The 21,015-nt window shown below is 36.7% G+C and overlaps 1 protein-coding gene across 6 annotated transcripts in view; it reads right to left on the reverse strand.

Moving 5' to 3' along the window:
• Nucleotides 1-21,015, reverse strand: part of ETV1 (ETS variant transcription factor 1) — a 92,201-nt gene that overhangs the window by 13,169 nt on the left and 58,017 nt on the right. For 5 of the 6 annotated variants that reach the window (XM_042919188.1, XM_042919194.1, XM_042919183.1 and 2 more), the window contains 2 exons: nt 4,527-4,595; nt 2,632-2,700 (listed from right to left, as the gene is read on the reverse strand). In XM_042919188.1, coding sequence (XP_042775122.1) covers nt 2,632-2,700; nt 4,527-4,595 — 138 coding nt within the window. The remainder of the gene's footprint in view (nt 1-2,631; nt 2,701-4,526; nt 4,596-21,015) is intronic. The other variant, XM_042919197.1, reaches the window with a different exon arrangement.

The raw sequence follows: 21,015 nt of genomic DNA on the forward strand, positions 1-21,015 counted from the left end.
TCTCATTGACCTGCACATTACAAACTATTGCAAATTTTAATGCAAATATTTCAAAGCAAATTTAATAGCATCTTAAACGCTGGGTTAAGTAATCTGTACATTATATAAATTAGGAAAATCTCATAGGGAAATCAGAGCATATTGGATTATCATCATACCATCTTTTTCCACACCTTCATACGGGCACTACCACTTTCTTAGCTGGCAGCAAATAAAAATTTCTTTGTTTTTCTTCATCTCTTGCTTGCATTTCACTCATGTGAGTTTAGCTTACTAGTCTTTTTCTAAAAGTGCAATCTGAAAACATACGTACTGGAGCTTTCTGTAAATCTATATTTTTAATCAAGAAAGGTTGGTTTGTGTTACATTTATTTGTTATTTATACATAGTGTAAAAACCTATTAAGTACATTACAGCAATATGGGTGTTAGTACCACAATTCTTCTGGCATAAATCTGGTCAGTTATCTTGCTTTTACCAACCAACCAACCAACCAACCAAACAAACAAAAAATTCAGTCATAACTCCTGATTATTTACATCTACCTCCAGGCACCTACCCCTAAAATATGTGGAACTGGTCACACTGGGAACGAATGTCTAGGGCCCTACGGACATATCATTGTTAATGCACAACTTTCTCTTCTCCACGATAGAAGCAATTCAGACAGAATATACTGAAGCTAATCTATTCACAGTTAGTGTGAATTATAAAGCAGGTGAAGTCAGAAGCTTCTTAAAACTTTCCTTTGGTTAGTAGACAGCAACACACCTTTTAAAATAATCACGAAAAGAGCAACACTTCACAAACCATAACCAAAATAAAATTATTCAGTCAATAGCTGCTAAAAATCATTATGTCATTTTGGTCTAAGCTAGATAATACAGAAGTGTCTCTTCATATTGATTTCAATGACAGTTTTATTTATCTCAGTTTTTCCTTCTGAGACTCACAAATTTTTTCATGGGGGTAACTGAGCAATTATACAGAGTGAAACCCTGTCAAATTTTATAATCTGTAGGTTGTTTCTGCCTATAAATGTGACTGACCATACTGGCCTTGTCGATGAAAAAAAAATAACCCTTTGTTTTTCTATTCTTTTGCTCTCTATTCCTTATAAAAAAAAAAAAAAAAAAAAGAGTAATAAGTATTATTTTCCAAAAAAGCCTTTCTTAGTACAAAATTGAGAATATTTAAAAGTCAAAGGGAATGAATAATCAAGATAGACATTCATGTGATTTAGGCTTCTTAGATTGTGTCGTAATCCTATTGGTAGTTTTGAGCTATTTTTTCTTCCTTATATGCCCATGCTGATAATCAAGATGTCTTAAAATGTTAAGCTCACTAAGAATGAAGCAAAAGAAAGAAAGAAAGAAAGAAAGAAAGAAAGAAAGAAAGAAAGAAAAGGAAAAAATCTGATGAAGATCATTCCAAAAAGCAAAGGCTTTATGCTCTGTCTGAAGAAAAAAGGTTGTATTTTAAGAATTATGACACTCCACACCTATCACACTGTTGAACTTCGAAGTTTAAAACCAGTATCTATTTAGAATAAGGCCAAAAAAGTGACCCCTACTGGAGCTTAACCCTGTGACCTTCAATGAATTTAGCAATTTAAAGCAAGATTAAGGAAACAGATCTTCCCAAAATTATCATTCCTTCTGTGAAGGACCAGAGTAGCAAAAACCTCAGGAACAGAGTAGTCTTCAAGCAACTAATTAGAGATGTAGAAGCAATCTGAGCATGCACTTTGCTGTTTAAATAACAACGATTAAAACCTTATGAGCACTACCAAGTCATTACAGCCATGATCCCCAAAGTTTGTGCAATCAGCTAATCAGAGGGTCCCTGCTCATTTCCTGTTAAACAATCAAAGCAGGAAATATGGAGACCACTCCGAAGAACCACCAAACCAATGAACTGTTCACTTTTTACCCAAGCGTCCGCATAGATGCTGACTTCTGCCACCTTTGTTGAGAAAGAAGAAATTCTATTTAACTTGACACTCTTTTCTAAAATCTGGAACCTTTTCACTGCAATCGAGAGTGATATTAAAAAGGTAATGCTTTCCTGACTCCATTTTAAGCAATTACAAAATAATGGCACATTAGGAATGAACATCTTCCCAAGGGGGGGTGGGGGGGAGAACAAAAAGGACTAACAATCACTAACTAAATGGGCAGCTATGTTGTTCCTGTGTTCCATAATGCATCTTTTCATGAACAATAAAAGGAAGAAGACTGCATTAGTCATCTGCGTATCCACAGTAGCATGCTTTCTGTTCTGCTTTGTTAATTATGGGATCAGCTTTCAATAAATCTCGAACAACAAGCTGCATGTGCTCAGCAGGGCAATGGAAAGACCCCTCTTACTGGACACAAAGCTCAGCAAGAATGATACTCTGGTTATAACTCTCAAAATGAGATCTCTCCTAGGACAAAAGCAAAAAGCTTCCGAATAAGGAAAGGAAGAGAGAATTTATAAAAGGTAAAGTTTAGCAAGAGTTGAATACATCACAAATGATGTGCATAGAAATCTTTAAGAAGAGATGTCAACTTCTTTCAGGAGAATTGAGGGTGAACTCTCCACTCTCTCTTAGAAAAATTCAAACTTGAAGCACAATGAAAAACCTACCATCAAATTTCTCTGGGACAACACAGGTGTCATCATAAAATTGCCTGGGGCCCTTTTCAAACATACAGCCTGTGGGGAGAAAGAGGATACATTTATTCATGATAGAAATGAAATTCACAAGCAATTTAAAATAGAGCCATTAACACAAAAACTGGGGTAGAAAAAGGCTCTGCCATTTTTCAGCTCTGTGACCTTAGACACACTATGTAGCCACTGTGTCTCTGTCTCCTCACCTATAAAATGGGCGTGATATTAAATCACCTATCTTAAAGGGGTATTGTGAGGATAATAATTTAATATACACAAGTTTGGAATAGTACCTAGCACAGTGATATATGACAGACATTTATATCATTACTAACCCAAGCACAGAGCAGGTAAACACTGGCAAACTTAGAAACTACAATCTCCTTTTTCATTCTCTTCCAAGTTTTGTTATTCATGAGACAAGAAGGAAATCAAGATGAATTACTTATATTTACCTCACGGGGTTATCCTGAAAAACTGAAACACATTCAGTCTACCCCTTACTTCCTGGGAGAAATATTTAGCTAGGCTAACCTTCTCATGTTTTCATCTCCAAAAGCCAAGACAGTTTAATTCTATGTTTAATATTCCTTTTTCCTGTAACAAAACTAAGCCCACAGGAAAAAAAAAAAAAAAAAACAACAAAATAGATCAACAGCTTTAACGGTCATTTTCTCCCCCATGTCATTGACTGTGACCTTCAGTGAATTCTTGTTGTCTTTGATCGCCAGTAAGAAATCTCATACAATTTAATCACAGTTTTTTTTTTTCTCAAATGTATTGGTCTCTACCATGAGTACATAACATTAACAATAGTAGTGACACTAATTACATCGCATTTCTTAAATATTTTTGATTTGCCAGCTCATTATACTCTTCTTTAAATACAAGGATTTACTTCTATCAATCTCACTTACACAAAACAACCAATATTAGACCTAATGTAAACGCATGTATCTATATCATCTGAGGACAAAGAGCATTATGATAAGAACCACACACATATTTCCAGAAATACTTTAGTAGGGAATGCATCCAGAGATCTTTTTTATTCACTAATTTGCAGGTATCAAAGTCTGTTAGATCAAAGCTTTCCCACCATGTTTACCATGAACACACCCATAATAAAAGTTCCTTCTGTAGGCCTCTTATGTGAAATTCCATTCTTAACTAGTATTTGTCTGAAAATGAAAATCCAGGGGCGCCTGGGTGGCGCAGTCGGTTAAGCGTCCGACTTCAGCCAGGTCACGATCTCGCGGTCTGTGAGTTCGAGCCCCGCGTCAGGCTCTGGGCTGATGGCTCGGAGCCTGGAGCCTGTTTCCGATTCTGTGTCTCCCTCTCTCTCTGCCCCTCCCCCGTTCATGCTCTGTCTCTCTCTGTCCCAAAAATAAAAAAAAAAAATTAAAAAAAAAAAAAAATGTTGAAAAAAAAAAAGAAAATCCAGTTTATTTAAAGGCAAATATATTTATATCTCCTGTCTTTTATTTCAAAACAGAGACTTAAATTTGTAAAGAAAAACTGACATTCCTCGAAGATACATTTCAACAGAGAGTAGGAAGATAGGCTAATCTATAAAGCACATGTTCTATTTTAAAAGAATGTGGTTGTTGGTGGGGGGGGGGGGGGGGGAACACAGAACTCCACTTTTCAGCTGTTTATATGCACATGACTCATGTTAACAACCAAATTCAAGATAACATGACCTGAAACATCTTCCTTTTACTTTAAAAAGGTAAAGTTTTAAAATAGTGCTTTAGGGAACATAAGTGATTTTCCCCATAAAATAGAATGAATAATCAAATGATTGCATCTTTGGCACATCTGATTTTGACAGGATTTACAAGGAACTTCAATAATAGAAAACTTAACTTCTGTTCTGCTGGGATGAGCCAGGAAGCCTTCTTGCCTCATATAAATGGAGTGGCAGCTAGGCACTTCTGAAAGAAAAAACAACACCGGTCAAAGAGAAGTCTGGAGCTGAAAATGTGTGGTTACCAGTGAACAGAGTGCAGAGAGGAAAATAACCGAAACTGACATGAGTCTCCACAAGAAGAGCTTGTCAACACGTAGTTAACATTTCAGGCAGGGCCCACACAAGAAATGGTGAACACGGACTCTCTTTGACAGGCATGTGAATTCACAGCTTTACCCACATTTGCTGAAGAGTGGTTCTCCTGCAATCCCACATGAATAGGACAGTAGCCTTGAAACAAATGGTGTAATGAGTTAAGATACGTTTGGGGGCATTTATGAGATATATCTGTATATCCCGTGGTATTTAGAGGAAAGATCAACAAAAGACTCATTCATAGTTTATTTCATGAACACTGGTAGAAATTATTAATAAAACACCAAAATTGCTACATCTCTTAAAATTAGTCTAGCCTTTCAAGGTGATTGCTATTTTCAGCCCCAAATAAAAGTATCACTAACTTGTTATTTTGTTAAGCACACAGGTCATACTCCAAACCAATGAGACTAGAGAACAGAAATCCCACAATTTCGTAGCAAATACCACTATCACCCTAGGAGTGAGGCCTTGCCTATCTGACCAAGTTAACTCATCACTGAAAAAATACAAAAAAATAAACTTGGTTAATGGTTAAACTTGAGTCCTAGTGATGGCTGTTTATTAGGTTAGTGAGAGGGAAAAGGAAAAAAAATATATGGATTAGGAGACAAAAGATTGAAATTCAAGTGCTTTATTTACCACTAGCAAAGCTACATGACTTTAGAAAAACCATTCTGTGTCCAAGTTTATATAAAATAAAGGTCGGGTCAGATGTTATCTACAATCTACTACAGGCTCAAGTTCTTTTATTCTGAAAAAAGAAGTTCACTCACTTGATCAGAGGTTGATGTCTGGTGAAGCCAATGAAGTTACAGCTTCAGGAAGGATCCTCCACTTACAGGAGTCCCTCCTGAGGTCCTGCCCCTAACTTTGTATATGCCATTTCATTTTCTTTTTCTTTCAGAAGATTCCACAAAGTTTATGTTTTAGGTCCCACAAACCTGGACCAAAGCCTGTATATAACATATACAGATTCTATAGGAGTGTATAAATATATGTGACTAAACTAATTCTATCTTCTGTATGTATACTCAAGTCTTTGAAACTCTGAGCACATATAAACTTATAAAACACATGACAAATGTGTTATTTAAGAGTGTGTCCCCCCATTCCACCACTCATAGTAAGTACATGATTTCTGAATGTGTAATAAAGATCACTTAAAAGAAGTGGGATTTAAAGACCCTCATCTCTTCTTAACTACCCATCCATAGAATTTAATTTATAATAGATAATCAGCACCATTTACTTGGCCTAGAGGTCATTCTTTCTCAGTCTGGAATGTTCCATTTTTAAAGTGTATACAATTAAAAAAAGAAACAAAAACAAAAAAAACAAAAATTGCCTGGTGATTAATGTCAACCAAAATATCAGATATTTTTTCTGAAATATCTGAAATTTCTGAAATATCTGAAAAAAGTTGATGTGGTTTTAGTCAAAAATGTTTTTTTAAGTTTTATTTACTCATAGAGAGAGAGAGAGAAAGCATATGAGCAAGGGAGGGGTGGAGAGACAAGAGAGACAGATTGAGAGAGAGAGAGAGAGAGAGAGAGAGAGAGAGAGAATCCCAAGCAGGCTCTGCACTGTCAGAATGGAGCCTGACTCAGGGCTCAAACTCACAAAGCCCGATATCATGACCTGGGCTGAAACCAAGAGTCAGATGCTTAAGTGACTGAGCCACACAGGTGCCCCTAGTCAAATATATCTCAATAGCAATTCATTAGAGCAATAACATTTAAAAGTATGTAGAAATCAACAGCTTTTGAGTTGAAAACAGTATAAAACTCATTATCAAACATTTTAGTATACCATGCCTTCTTTACATGACACATTATCTAGTATAGAATTCTGACCGTACAAAAGACAGAGTTAATCTTGTTTCTTGATATCAGGAGATTTATCATGGGGTTGCAGAGTGATTGAACGTCTGGGTTACCAAATAGTTAGCAATCCATTTTATCCATACTTTTTAACCAGTGGTATTTCAGATTAATTTTTAACGTTATTTTGATTTATTGCCAGGCATAGGACCCTTGAAGCAGCTGGACCTAGAAGGGGCAGTGTTAATGACTCTGCCATCAGCTCAGCAGCTGTTTAGAGGTAAGAATTTTGTTGTACCAATGTTGACACCCTGCCACAAAATACTTTTCCTGACTGCTGGCCAGCTGGAGTATGGCTGTAAAAACAGCTGGCTGGCTCTGAAGCTAGAGGAAAACATATAGATTAAACTCTATTATATATAAGTGTGACTAAATGTAGTCTTTCCTCCCAAGAGGGGAAGAAGGAGAGGAGGAGAGGAAATGCAAGTACTTATAAGAAACCCACTATTCAAAGTTGAACATCTTATAAAACAAAATAACATAATACAAAACAAGCATGATCTTGGACATTTGACATCAAAGAATTTGATCATTTCACTAACTTTCATGTATCTATTGACCTTGCTGATTTGTTATTTCTTGTACTAATTCTGTAATATTTTTCATAAATTCTGTTTATTAATCTGTGACATTCAAAGTATACCAATTTAAAACCCATAATAAATTAATAATTTCTAATAAGGCTAAAGCCAGGACCTCCATTACAGTTCCAGGGGCAAAACTTATGATTCGAGGTTCTAAGAAAAACAAGGAACGGCAGCTTAGAAAAAAACATACATATGTAAGAATATACGTGTGTTTTTCCCACTCTTAATACTATTTATTATACTCCAGAGTAAATAAAATTAACATCTAGCTCTTGAAATTGAGATGCCAGCTAACAGTGTTTAAATCCAGTCTATCCTTAAAATCAGTATCCTTTATACAGTCCAGAGAAGCCTGAAAAAATATAGCTAAGAGGAGTTTATTCCCCTAAAGTAACTAAAGTCATGTTATCCTAAAGTGGTATCAGTTAATTTATGACTATCAGAGTGGGTCAGACTCTAATCAAATTGTAGAAACATTTCCAAAGTGATTATTCAATCAAATGACTAACATGGTTAATTAGGAGCCATAAACATTGCTCTGAAGTTCATCAAAGTAATGACTTGCCCAGAAAAATTACTGCTAATTAAATTGCCTGCTGCTTTCATTTCTACCTTATCTAATAAAAAATCCAACCAATGAAGTTTGGCATTACATTTTAACTTCTGCTAAATGCTCAACCAAGATCCAAAGTAGCTAAGCGGTGACTTCAAAGGCAAATGTTTTGTGGCAGGGAATGGAGGCATTGCATACGTATACACTCATGTTTTTTCATAGGATAAAGCTTTCAAAATTCAGCAGCGATCATAAAATGTGGTTTAACCCATGCACAAATGTTACTATGATAGCGTATTTGTGCTGTTCTATTATGTGTCCATAGGTTATAATTTTACGCTCAGAAGACCAGCACTGATTACAAATGTGCATCTTGTCTTCTAATAGACCTGGTTTTGAACTTCGGTTCTGAGATTTTGTGGGAGTACGACATTTTGTTAGTTATCTCACATCTCAAACACTCAACTTCCACATCTGTAAAATGGGAATTATAAGCGACACCCTTCAAAGGGTTCTTGGGAGGACAATATGTGCAACATTTCACTTAGTGCCAACAGCGAGGATTCAGGATATGGTGCTTATCATTGAAAACAGAAACTATTTTTAAGTGACCCTCACAAGTGTTTAAAGTGAGTGAACCACAGCACTTAAAATTAAAAATGATTACATAGTGAAATTATTTTTGTATCTTAAATGGCTATTCTTAACACAGTTACCTGAGAAGATTGATTTGTTGCTTATTCGTATACTTATTCAGTGATATTCTTCACAAATCTATAAACCCATGGTGTTTAAAATACACTGATTTAAAGTTCATTACAAACTCATGACTTCTCAGGTTGAAGTGAGAAGCTCCATTACATTTTCAAAATATTCGGAGGTATCTCTTTTGAGCTACTTTCTACACTATTATGCCCTAATATTTGCTGCTGTGTGACTGGTTTAAAAAGTCTTAAATTTAATCTGTAAATTGAATTATGTAAACTTCATTTAACACAAAGGATTTTGTATTATTTTGAAACCTATGGATCAAAGAGCACTAAAACATGACCATAGTACGGGCCCCGCCAGCTTGCAGAAACTATACTGGCTGTAATTTGTCTCAGATGAGCTCGGGGGAGGGTGATCAGTATGCTACAAAAATTCAAAGCAGCAAAGCACAGTTGTCCTTTTAATGCACTAGTTAACGTAGGGGCAGTTAGGAAAAACAGTAAACACAGATCCCAAACTATCCGATTTTCTTAGTGTTCACCTCTAGTAACACTGTTAAAATTGCCTTTAAGATATGCAGGTTTCTTAAGAACAAATGAACAAGTTGGCTTTTCTCTCTCTTGCATTTCCAAGCCACAGTGGGAAACACAGCACTGATTTGGGGAGCCTTACCAAAAGCCGGACCACAAAGTGGAGTTTTGAATTTGTGCACACGGCACAGCTATGCGCTGTTCCGATTTGTGTATTTGCATACTGCTGCCCAGGGGTACAAAAGGAAGAATCCCCTCAGGGCACGGTTTGCCTAAACCTTCTAGGAGCTGTATGAGGCCAGATCAGAGACAAATATTTGCCAAGACCATCTGAGATATCCATACACTTTGCTGAAATTGTTTGTTATCAAATAGTGCGCAAACCTGAAAATTCTTGATACTATAAACTTTGAGCAAGGAGTAAGAAACGCCTCTCTTTCCCTGGAGGTTTTTACTTAAATTCGTGTGGCAATCATCAGTGTGATAACTTAAGCACTCAGGTCTCTGAGAGTAAATAAGAAATCCCTGTGAAATAGGAATAAGTTTGATGTATTTTAATGTGATGTTGCTTTCACATGAGTGTGCAATGGAAAAAGATGGATTTTTTATACACTTGGCTAACTCCTTGGGGAAGGGATTTGACAAAATCAAGTCTACCTAAACGTGTCTGTTAAACACTGATGATGGCGGAAAACCTGGCGCATTAAAGTCCAGGGATGAAATATGTATGCAGACATACATCTGAAATCAGCAGGTACTTAGTGAATGAAAACTATGTGTGCATGTGTGGGTCATTCTAGGCATACACAGGAGTTTAAACAAGCTTTTCAAAAACACATGTAACTATTACCTAAAGAAATAGCGAGGTGTTGCAAGAACTAAAGACATTAATCTCCTTCAAGAAAGATGAGCACTATGAGGTATCTTGCCAAAGTTTTATCTGTCTTGAACTTCATGTTTTACTGTTTTGTTTGTTTCTCCCCATTTCCTGGCACAGTGTTTAAAATCCAAAGATTTTCTAGAGTGCAGGAATAACAGGAGCTTTATGAAGATGTATTTAAATGCAAATGCATTCACATATACCCTAGTCTAGCATCCTTTTACTATGCATTTCTACTTGCCCTATGAATAGATTTCATGTAGCTAATTGAGAAAATTATGTTTTATAAAGTTTTTTGCAAAGGATGCTAAGGGGAATGAAGTTTTTACACTCATATGATCTCTCTATGATAGAACAAATCTAAAAGAATTAACTCTAAAATAAGACTCAGGATGAGTACATCTGATTTTACTTGAGAGAGAAGGCAAGTGGGATGGCAAAAAAAAAAAAATGAAGTTTTATAAGACCTATTTGTCGTCAGTCACAAAAGCTCTACGTGGATGTAACATCTTAGGTTGCTGAACCTCATATAAAAAAGGCAAAAAAGTTGGAGTTGGCTCAAATCTGGGGAAGACAGTGATGAATTTAGTATGACGTCATTCACACTTAGATGGGATCTTTTTCATTGGGATTTTGAGTAAACTGTTAATAACATAAAATCTGTAGAGATATTCTCTTCCACCACAGCCTGGAAATACAGAGACTACTGTTGATAGAATTGAGGACAGAAGGAGAACTATTGTTCTTTACATGCTTTGCGCAGTATATGTAAAGTATTTTTTTTAAAGTAATGCTTTTATCTGCATTCAGATACTTTTAAAACATAAAGGCTACATAACATGAAAGAACAATATAGAACAACCTATCTATGAAACTGCAAACTTCTCTTCTAAGCATTTCAGTTTTGGGGGGACAATATCCTACACAAATTATGACCAGATTCAAACAGGATTAGCTTATATGATCTAGCAGACTGACAATTTTCCAAGTCTTCCAAGCCTGTGAAGGTTTTATTTAGAGTTAAAAATAAAATTGAAGTGATAGGAAATATTGTAACTCTGTTTATTAGATATTATTGTACTCTGCCAATTAACAGAAATTTTAAAGAAAATGCAAGAAAAGATGCGCTACGCTAAACTGAGGCCACCAAAAAAAAAAAAAAAAAATCTGAAGAGGTGAAAGTGTTAATGCTGAGTTCTGATACCGAATTGTTCCTCTGCTTGAGTCTACGTGATTTGAAGCAAACACATCACGAATGGCTTTGTCCTCTCCCTCTCATCTCTCCTTGGATCACTGTAATATTCACATATTTACTCTACTTGCTTCGAACGTGAATAATACTGGTATCAAGTTCTGTATGATTGCTCACTATGTCGCAGACAGCATAATAGTTCAGTACCTTGTTGGTCTTGCACAATTGGATCGTCTTCACATAAGAATATCTTTCTCACTTTGTCTTATCCTTTGGTCCCCAAAAGTGTATTTGTAAATATTAGAAATAATAATAATGTCATCTTACTTCAGGACTAGCAGCCTTTTAGGAAATCTCTAGAGGTCCAGATAAAATCATATCATAAAGATATCCCCTATTATTGCCTGGACCCCTAATACTATATATATTAGTAGCTTTACAAACATCATCATATCTAATCCTTAGAAAAACAGGAAGGTAGAGGAATTATTTGCCCCGTTCTATAAATAAGGAAACTGAGGACAAAAGAGGCAACAAAACATACTTGATACGACAAAGAGAGTAAATAGTCATCAGGCACAGAATTCAGTATAATATTTCCAGTGTCATACAAAGTGGGAGGTTTTGTTTTTGAATGCTAAGAATAACAAAAACATGCGGATGAAGCAGTGCACTGTGGAGGCCCACACACTGAAAAAAAAGGTCACCAGAATAGAGTATTCAAACATACTAAATTTCAGAAAATGGTAAAGAAATCACAGTGACACACGCGTGTCATTCTCTCAGTTTTGTCTTGGTTGCTTTTTAATACTGTGCTATTATTTAATTTAATTTCTATGATGCTACACGATAGTGTATTCACTTGGTTGTGTTTAATTTTATGAGCACAGTTATCTTTGAATATCTCTCCTAGTAAAATTTTGCAGAGTTTTAGAAACAATTAACTTAAAAATCTCTCTCACACACATGATAAAAACAACCATCTATTTAAGGTGACAAAACTTCCTTGAAAAGGTTTCAATTACATTCCTCGTGTGTTAGGCAGAAGTATTTCATAGAAACAAAAAGCCTCCCTTTTCCTCTAAACTATGAAATACTCAACTCACTGAAGAAATAGAAATCCTTTAAGTGCAAAAGAAAATACCCTGTAACAACATTCTAACCTTAAAAGTAGATATTCAAATAGCTACTTTCAAAAAATAAATAATATTATCTTACCTCTCGTTCACATTCATGAACCACACAAACACAAACACACACACCCAAATATGCATCCTTAAACCATTTAATTTCAAATCTTAGTTGCACATACAAAAACAGTTGTAGTTCACTTTGTCCACTTGCAGTTCTGGGCCTAAGCATCCTGGTGGTTTTCTTTAGAAAGACACTAAAAATCCCACACTATGAAAGTACTCTCTCCTCCCTCTTCTAATTCCCTTTTTTGATGCTAGTACAACTCACAAGCAGATTATCCCTCCCTTCCCCCTTTCCTGCCTGTAAAATCCAAGTTAGACAAACACTGTGTGGCTGAAATGACATATTTGAATGGAATTCAGACCCACCAGTTCCTGTTTATGTTTCAGATTTGAGAATGTTGTCTTCTCATTCACTATACATTAGAAACACTGCAAGGCCATAAATAGTGTTGGGTTACATGCAGGCAGGACCAATGAGCATTAATCATTACTTCTAGTCAACTGGCAAAAGCAGCAGCTGATGGAACACTACACCCTTCAGCTTTGTATAAATGGACATTCCAGAGAGTAAGAGTGTGTGTGTGTGTGTGTGTGTGTGTGTGTGTGTGTGTGTGTTTCCTTTCAGTCTCCATTTTATGAATGAAACTCCAGGCTCTATAGAGTCCATTCATGTAAGACAAATGCTTACAGGGCTCTGCCCCTGGGGATCAATCAGTCATGGGTAAAACTGATATGATTGGTTTAAGACAGCCTTCAGCCTTCCATTACTGACTTAAAATGCAGTCCCTGTCCATCTGACCTGTGTTAATGCATAAAGAGTAAATCCAGACCATGGTCTCAATTCTCAAATCAAATCACTAGCCAATGCCACTTACTGTAACTGTAGATTTAGAGCATATTTAAGTATTTCTTAGAAAAAGCAATACAGTGGACCAGAGTACTGTTTTGGGTGATTTGCTATTTTAACTCAGAAGAATGAGGAAAATCCATTTGAGGCATGCATGCTAGGCAATAAAAAGCAAAGTCAAGTTGTGAGGCCAATCCCTGACCTCTATTGTAATAACAGAATTAATTAGGAAGTCATCACCGTCACTCTTCACAACTGAAGCACCGAAAAATCAGAGATTAAATGATCTACTCGTCCACAAATCAGTGGCTGAGGAAAAGAAAATTATCTTTGGATGTTAGAGAAACAGATAGAATGCTAACGTTTTCTGAAGGATCAATAGCTCATTCCTTTAAATTCCCAAGTGATTCTCCAGTTGAATTTCTCGAAGCAATAGTTTTAAGGTTAGGATGGGGGGGAAAAATGAGCTGCCATGTTTCAGGAGAAAATGTAACCATAAGCAAATGATGCTTACTAATGGAATAGGGCCAAGTCTTGGCCTTTGGGAGTGTTAAATATCAGTTACAAAAAGCCAAAGTTCATGGAACCATAAACATCGCTGCACTGGAAATTACTAAAGACAGTAGAAATTACTAAAGACGGTAATGCTTAAAAACATCTAAAGTTTTAGAAGAAAAAAGCTATTTATGAGCAATTATGGGAATGATTTGTGAAGAGTCAGTCCTATACCAAATACTGTTAAACATATAATAGGTTTTATCAGCCATCTGTAACTTGGTCCTTGCCTCTAGAGGGAAAAAAAAAAACACACTTCTCTCTTCCAGTGATCTGAAGCCATATGGGAAAACAGTTGCAGTCAACCATCTCTGTGTATATCTCTAAACAATTTCTCATGAAATCTTTACCATGTCCGTTAAAGAAAGAATGAGGAGAAACATAAAAAAAAAAAAAATGCCTAGTATTCATCTTTAAACCTGTGAAAGATTGTCTACTATGTTGTAATGACCATTTACTATTTATCTCCCGATTTCTAATATCTGGTAAATAAAATAGCAGAGAATAAATAAAGTTACCAACACGTTTTAGAATTCAAAACTGAAATGCCTGACATAGCCAGGTGGGGAGATAATAAGGAATTCTATAATCTCCCACCCAGAGAAAATATGGAGCAGAGGCAAGATCACTGAAGAGTGAACATACACTGAATTATTAATTCCTAAATAACACTCTTTGAATTAAAAAAACCACAATATTCTTCTATTTAAAGTGGTTCCAAGATATGCAAATAAAATGATGAAATTAAGTTGAATATTTTCAAATGTAATATTTCATATATGTAAAATATAAAATTATAATTATTGGTCATAGGACCTTCCATTTTAGAGATGATGAAGCCTACTAGTTAATGGAAAGCCTGGATGTTCAAAATAACTATCAGGAGCCCTTACTCCCTCTGTTACATCTGACTTTAATTATCATTTTTTAACAGTTTCCTTTTGTAATTGCTGCATTCCTTGTGTTTCCTGAGCAATACGTTAGGTTGTTTACTTATGTGTAACTCAATTGTTCACAAAAGACAGAAGAAAATGTATTAGTAAATACACATGAAGTCAATTTCTCAAATATATTATCTCCTCTTGTAAATAAATAATAAGATATCATTTAAAAAGATGATAAACCCTGGAGCACCTGGGTGGCTCAACTGGTTAAGCGTCTGAATCTAGATTTCAGCTCAGGGCATGATTTCATGGTTCATGGGTTTGAGCCCAAAAAGGGCTCTGTGCTGGCGGTGTGGAGCCTGGTTGGGATTCTCTCTCTCCTTCTCTCTCTGACCTTGCTCTCTCTCTCTCTCTCTCTCTCTCTCTCTCAAAATAAATAAACCCTGATGACAACATTCCTGAGATAATACTCTTATAGTGGCAAAATTAGTCTACTAAGAGTATAGAGATACTACTGGGTAATTGTAGCCTTCTAAATTTTGCTCTTATGTTTTTGCTTTTTAGAAGTTTTATGTAATTTGACCAACTGATTGAGGCCATGAAGAATCATCTCCAAACACATAAAGCACTGCCTACTCATATTTCTATGTGTCCGCAGAAAATAATTATGTTGTCTTACTCTGTTATCCTCTGATTTCAACCTCTAACTTCCACCTTAAAACATTATTATAAACTCTGCAAGGGGAATCCCAAACGAGGCTTACTAGAAGCAGCAGTAGGAATTACTTGACTCCTTTTCCTACTCTTTGACCAAGATGAGTAGCTACCAACACAGCAAAAACACAGAATAACAATGACAGTGGAAAAATCTTCCCCTCTTGCCATTTTAGAAATCCAAGAGTATTTATGTTTAACTCTCTTGACTAAAGTGCCAGCTTGGGCATACACGACTACCAGATATATGTGTCATTTCTGACAGATGAAAACTGAACATAATCTTAGTTTTAACATATTTAATATGAGGTGTATATATTTTCAGTATTTATTTCATCATTTCTCTGCCTATGTATCATTTTTCTACATGCTAAACACAGAAAATCATTCTCTAAATGGAAAGGTTTGTCTATGGGCCTTTATCAAAATCCTAGAGTGATAAAGAAGGATATAGGGGAACTTGGAAAGATTGCTTGGGTGAAGAATGGATTTAAAAAGGGAGGATGGAAAAGTCCCACTTTATTCTTCCAAATGTAAGCTTTCCAACTGTTTCACAAAATATCTGTGTACCTGGAGAGAAGTTGACATGGAAGAGCCTCAGGCGTGTTATCTGTACAACTAGGGCGTGGAGAAAAAAGGTGAACTAGGTGATTTCCAAGAACTTTCATGATTTTAAAAATTTATAATTCTACACAACAACTATTCGTGTCAATTTCCAAATTTCCAGTAGTGTTGACAACACCATTAAAAAATATAAACCACTTTCCTCAGGGGGCACATGATGTCAGCTTTCTCCACTACCCCCTACTTCTACTTCCTCCTCTCCGGAAGCTCAAGGTATGGAGTGCCCCCCAATCTCTGATTGGAGCAGGTCCCTGAAGGTTCTCCTCTGCCCCATCTCCCTCCCCAAATGTTTGATGAAACTGCTCTACCACAGGGCTGGGGGGCATCTTTTAAACTAATTAGAATAATACAATAGGCCCTGAGGGCTAAAAACATCTTATTCATGTGTTACCCTTCAGTCAACTCCTAGGTTAAAAATTTTAATATACCCCATAGCGCAAAGGAACAAAGTACTAATTGTGGATTGCAAACACTGAGCAGGGATGAACCAGAAATCGACTAAATAGCATATTAATTCTGCTCCCACCTCTAAGGCAGTCCTGGACACAAACTAATAGCAAGCCAGGTAGGTTTGCAGCATGTGGTACTATAATGTAATACTTTACTTAGTATTCTTTCCACTTAAAGGACTGACGTGATTAATTTGGATACTTCTTCAACTCCAAATGGGTTGATATTTTAAAACAGAACACATATTTCCTGTCTGATTAGCAAAGTAGTACCTAGGCATTGTTAAAACGCAAAGCACCTCACAGGCAAAACAGAAATTGCTTAGGATATCATCACGCATATGAAGTCATAATAAATGGGGCATCTGGGTGGCTCAGTTGGTTAAGCATCCAACTCTTGGTTTTGGCTCAGGTCATCATCTTGAAGTTTCAGGAATTCAAACCTCACATCCGGCACTGTGCTGGCAGCACACAGCCTGCTTGGGATTCTCTATCTCCCCCTTTCTCTGCCCTTCCCCCACTCACACAGTCTCTCTCTCTCTCAAAATAGATAAATTAATTTAAAAAAATTTAAGCCACAGTATGTCTGTATTGGGTCTTATTTGCATGAGTCATTCGGTGTGTCTATTTTTTTTTTTACTCATCTCGTTTCATTAAACTTTTTTTTTTAAAAACTGACTTCAAATGGCTGCATGATATTTCTGTTACGGATAGTTATAACTTACTTTACTATTCAACTACTATATACTTTTAACATTTCTCCCTCTCATTCATTCACTGTGTCTTTCACCCCTTAACATAATTTCCAGAGTGAAATTATCTAATCACAGTATATGAACACTGTGCGCTGATGTTTTCTTGAGCCAAAGTTCAGTTTCATGTAAGTACCATGCCACTAAAAATACTACCCCTAAAATCTATCAAAAGGAAAGAAAGAGGGGCGCCTGGGTGGCTCGGTCGGTTAAGCGTCCGGCTTCGGCTCAGGTCATGATCTCACGGTCCGTGGGTTCAAGCCCCGCGTCGGGCTCTGTGCTGAGAGCTCAGAGCCTGGAGCCTGTTTCAGATTCTGTGTCTCCCGCTCTCTGTGACCCTCCCCCGTTCATGCTCTGTCTCTCTCTGTCTCAAAAATAAATAAACTTTAAAAAAAATTAAAAAAAAAAAAAAAGGAAAGAAAGAAAAATGAAACAAAAGACCAACCAATCAACAACACAAACAACTCCAACGAAATATGTTCTTATGCATATATAAAATATTTGCCTTGTTCAGCATTGTGAGTCAGTGAAACCTCACATGCAAACATGAAAATGGGAAAGTGACTATGATTCTATGAAAATGTGGCGTGGCATAAGGCACTTCCACTGAAGCACTCAACGCATATTCAACCCATTTCATGTAGTCACTTAGCCATTAGGGCAAGAAAGGGAAAACCACTCTGGATTCAGGAGAAGTCAAACAACTAACAAAAAAACCCGTGTACTGCTTTGTGCAGCACTATTAGGCTCGAGAAGAAGAGAAAGAAAACAATAACAGATGTAATTGTCAAGAACTTAATATCATAATATAATAATGATCACACACACTGCACTGGTTCACCAAATTGGACCTAAATACCAATCTTTTTTAATCTTCTCAGTGTCTTCTGATTCAGGTTTTCTTCTCTTCTCCTGAATAAAAATTTCTACTCAACTAACATAATATTTTGCATTTTTTTTAGCTTGAATACTCGGCAGTTGAAATTGCATTCCTGTAATTATAATTATAACTAATAGACCTTCCATTTCCCATGTCATAATTAATGTCAGGCTTTATTAGAGCATCATCATGCTGCCTTTTCACTTACAAAGCTTCTTTTATTTTCACAACATTTATGTTATATTGAATTAAGCAATAAAGAGTTCTGGAGGCCTTCTGAAAGGAAAACCTTTGGAACATAGATGCTAAGTAAACTATGAAACGTTTTTGCATTGTTTTTAAATCACATCAACTATTTCCTAATGTCCTATTTGTTCAACATCAGTAAGTGAACCAAGAAATCAATGATCCAGTGATAAATACATTAGATTTCATAAAAAGATTATTTAATGTGCTCTCAAAAGGGATGAAAGAAGTAATGACAACGAAACAAAATATCTGGAGATCATATTTGTTGACTGCAATGTAGGACATATACAGATGTGTCAACTTGATCCCAGCTGTTTGGTGGCCAGGGAAATACATTTTGATACCTGCATATTAATTTTCACAGGCCTTGGTTATACACTGTTACCACCGTTCTTTTAGACTGCAACCAGAAGCTCCAACTTTACAACTTAATTACTCAAGCACAACAGAACTGTATCCTATTGGCAATACTTAAATTAGCATTCAGAGGTGCTGTACAATTTTAGCAATCTGCAAGAGAATTTGGAGGGTAGGAAGGAATATAAACTAACAGCTTCTCAAATATTAAACAAGTGTTCTACAAGTCATTTGCAAGGTATAATGTACACTTCACAAAAGACATGCCCCATATACCTTTAAAATTGGATAGAGTGACTGAATGGCTCAGCTGGTTCAACATCGGATTTCAGCTCAGATGAGGATCTCACCATCCTTGATTTCGAGCCCCACGTCGGGCTCTGTGCAGACAACTCAGAGCCTGGAGCCTGCTTCAGATTCTGTGTCTCCCTCTCTCTCTCTGTCCCTCCTCCATTCGTATTCTCTCTCTCCCTCTCAAAAATAAATAAACATTTTTTTTTTTTAATTTAAATTGGAGGGGCACCTGGGTGGCTCAGACAGTTAAGTGCCAGACTTTAGCTCAGGTCATGATCTCACAGTTCATGGGTTTGAGCCCCAGGTCGGGCTCTGGGCTGACACCTCAGAGCCTGCTTCAGATTCTGTGTCTCCCTCTCTTTCTGCCCCTCCCCCACTCACATTCTCTCTGTCCTTTTCTGTCTCTCTCTCTCTCAAAAATAAACATACATTAAAAAAATTTTTTAATAAAAAATAAAAAAAAATTTAAATTGGATACTGGACTATGACTGACAGAATTATCATGTCCTCCACAATTCACTGTAGATGCCCTAAATGCCCACTGTGAGCATATTTGGAGATGGGGCCTTTGAGAGAGAATTAGGGTTGGATTCAGTTATGAGGGTGGGACCCCCATGATGGAATCAGTCCCCTCATAAGAAGAGGAAGAGAGATCAGAGCTCATTCACTCTCTTTCTCTCTCTGCCACGCAAGGACATAGTGAGAAAGTGGCCATCTTCAAGCCAGGAAGAGGGCCCTTCCCAGGAACTAAATCTGCTGGCACCTTGATCTTGGGCCTTCCCAGCCTGCAGGACTGTGAGAAACGTGTTGTTTAAGCTTCCCAGTCAATGGTAGTTTATTAGAGAAGCCTGAGCTAAGACATGGACTATGCTTTTTAGTCTATATCTGTGCTTTGAGGGTCGGACAGTGATTGACTCTGAAGTTCCTAGTATGTATGGCCCACAAATAATGCAATCAAATCCTACAAAACCAGGTTACTTTTTTTGTTTATTTTTTACCTCACTGAATTATTTAAATCTCTTTCTTGCTTGGTTCACATCTCCTCAAACAAAGTTACACACGTTAAATACCATGTTATACATAATTTTACCTATCACATAAATATGAGGAAAAGATACATATATGGAGTGAACTACAGAATCAAAAAAAAAAAAAGGCTTCATAATTTTTTTAATGTTTATTTATTTTTGAGAGAGAAAGAGAAAGAGAGCGTGAGTGGGAGAGGGGCAGAGTGACAGGGAGACACAGAATCCGAAGCAGGCTCCAGGCTGAGCTGTCAGCACAGAGCCTGATGTGGGGCTCGAACTCAGAAATCGTGAGGCACATGACCTCAGCCAAAGGTGGATGCTTAATGGACCCAGGCGCCCCCCAAAATGGTTTCAATGTCAATCTTGGTATGATTATACATATAAAAACATTTCTAGAACACACAGAGATGCTCTTTAAATGCTATGCTCTGTAAGTCCCTTTGAACAAATTATTTGGACTGTTTTATATGATTTCCATATAAAGTTTCTTAAAATCGTGGTGACTTCAAAAAACTGTACAGCAAATCGAAATACAGTTTGGGAAATAAAGATAGCATCAGTTAAAAGGACTTAAAGTTTATAGAGAAAAATGAATCTTATCTATAATAAAATGCATTGTAGGGTTCTTAACTATGGACAAACTATGGACAAATACAAAAAAATTCTAAACTGAAACCGCTATGATGCATTTCAAGTACATGTAGTCTGCAAATGACAGGGCCTGAGAGGCAAGCATTCAAATAAAAGCCCTCACGGCACATGTTTACATTTTTTAAATTGTAAGCCAACTAACAAACAGCTAATGAGTACATTTTCTCCTCCCATTCCTTGAAATGAATGAAATACATCATTCATAACAACCGGAAGGCCTAGTCCAATCTAGAATTTGGAGAACTCTCTAAGATTAGCATGGGCAAAGGATGGTATGGAGCCAGCTTCTAGTCTTTAGACCCTGGTTCACGCCCCTTTCTTCCCCTTTTCCTATCTCTTCACCCTACACTGTTCCATATACCATGTAAACCATGGGGGCCTCATACGCAAGCACACGGGCACATCCAAGCTCCATTCTCATTCTGCCCCAAAGAGCTACCTCGAAGCCCATTCCGTGGACCCTGGGAGTGCAC

The sequence above is a fragment of the Panthera leo genome, chromosome A2 (genome assembly GCF_018350215.1).
Source record: "Panthera leo isolate Ple1 chromosome A2, P.leo_Ple1_pat1.1, whole genome shotgun sequence".
Taxonomy (NCBI): Eukaryota; Metazoa; Chordata; class Mammalia; order Carnivora; family Felidae; genus Panthera; species Panthera leo.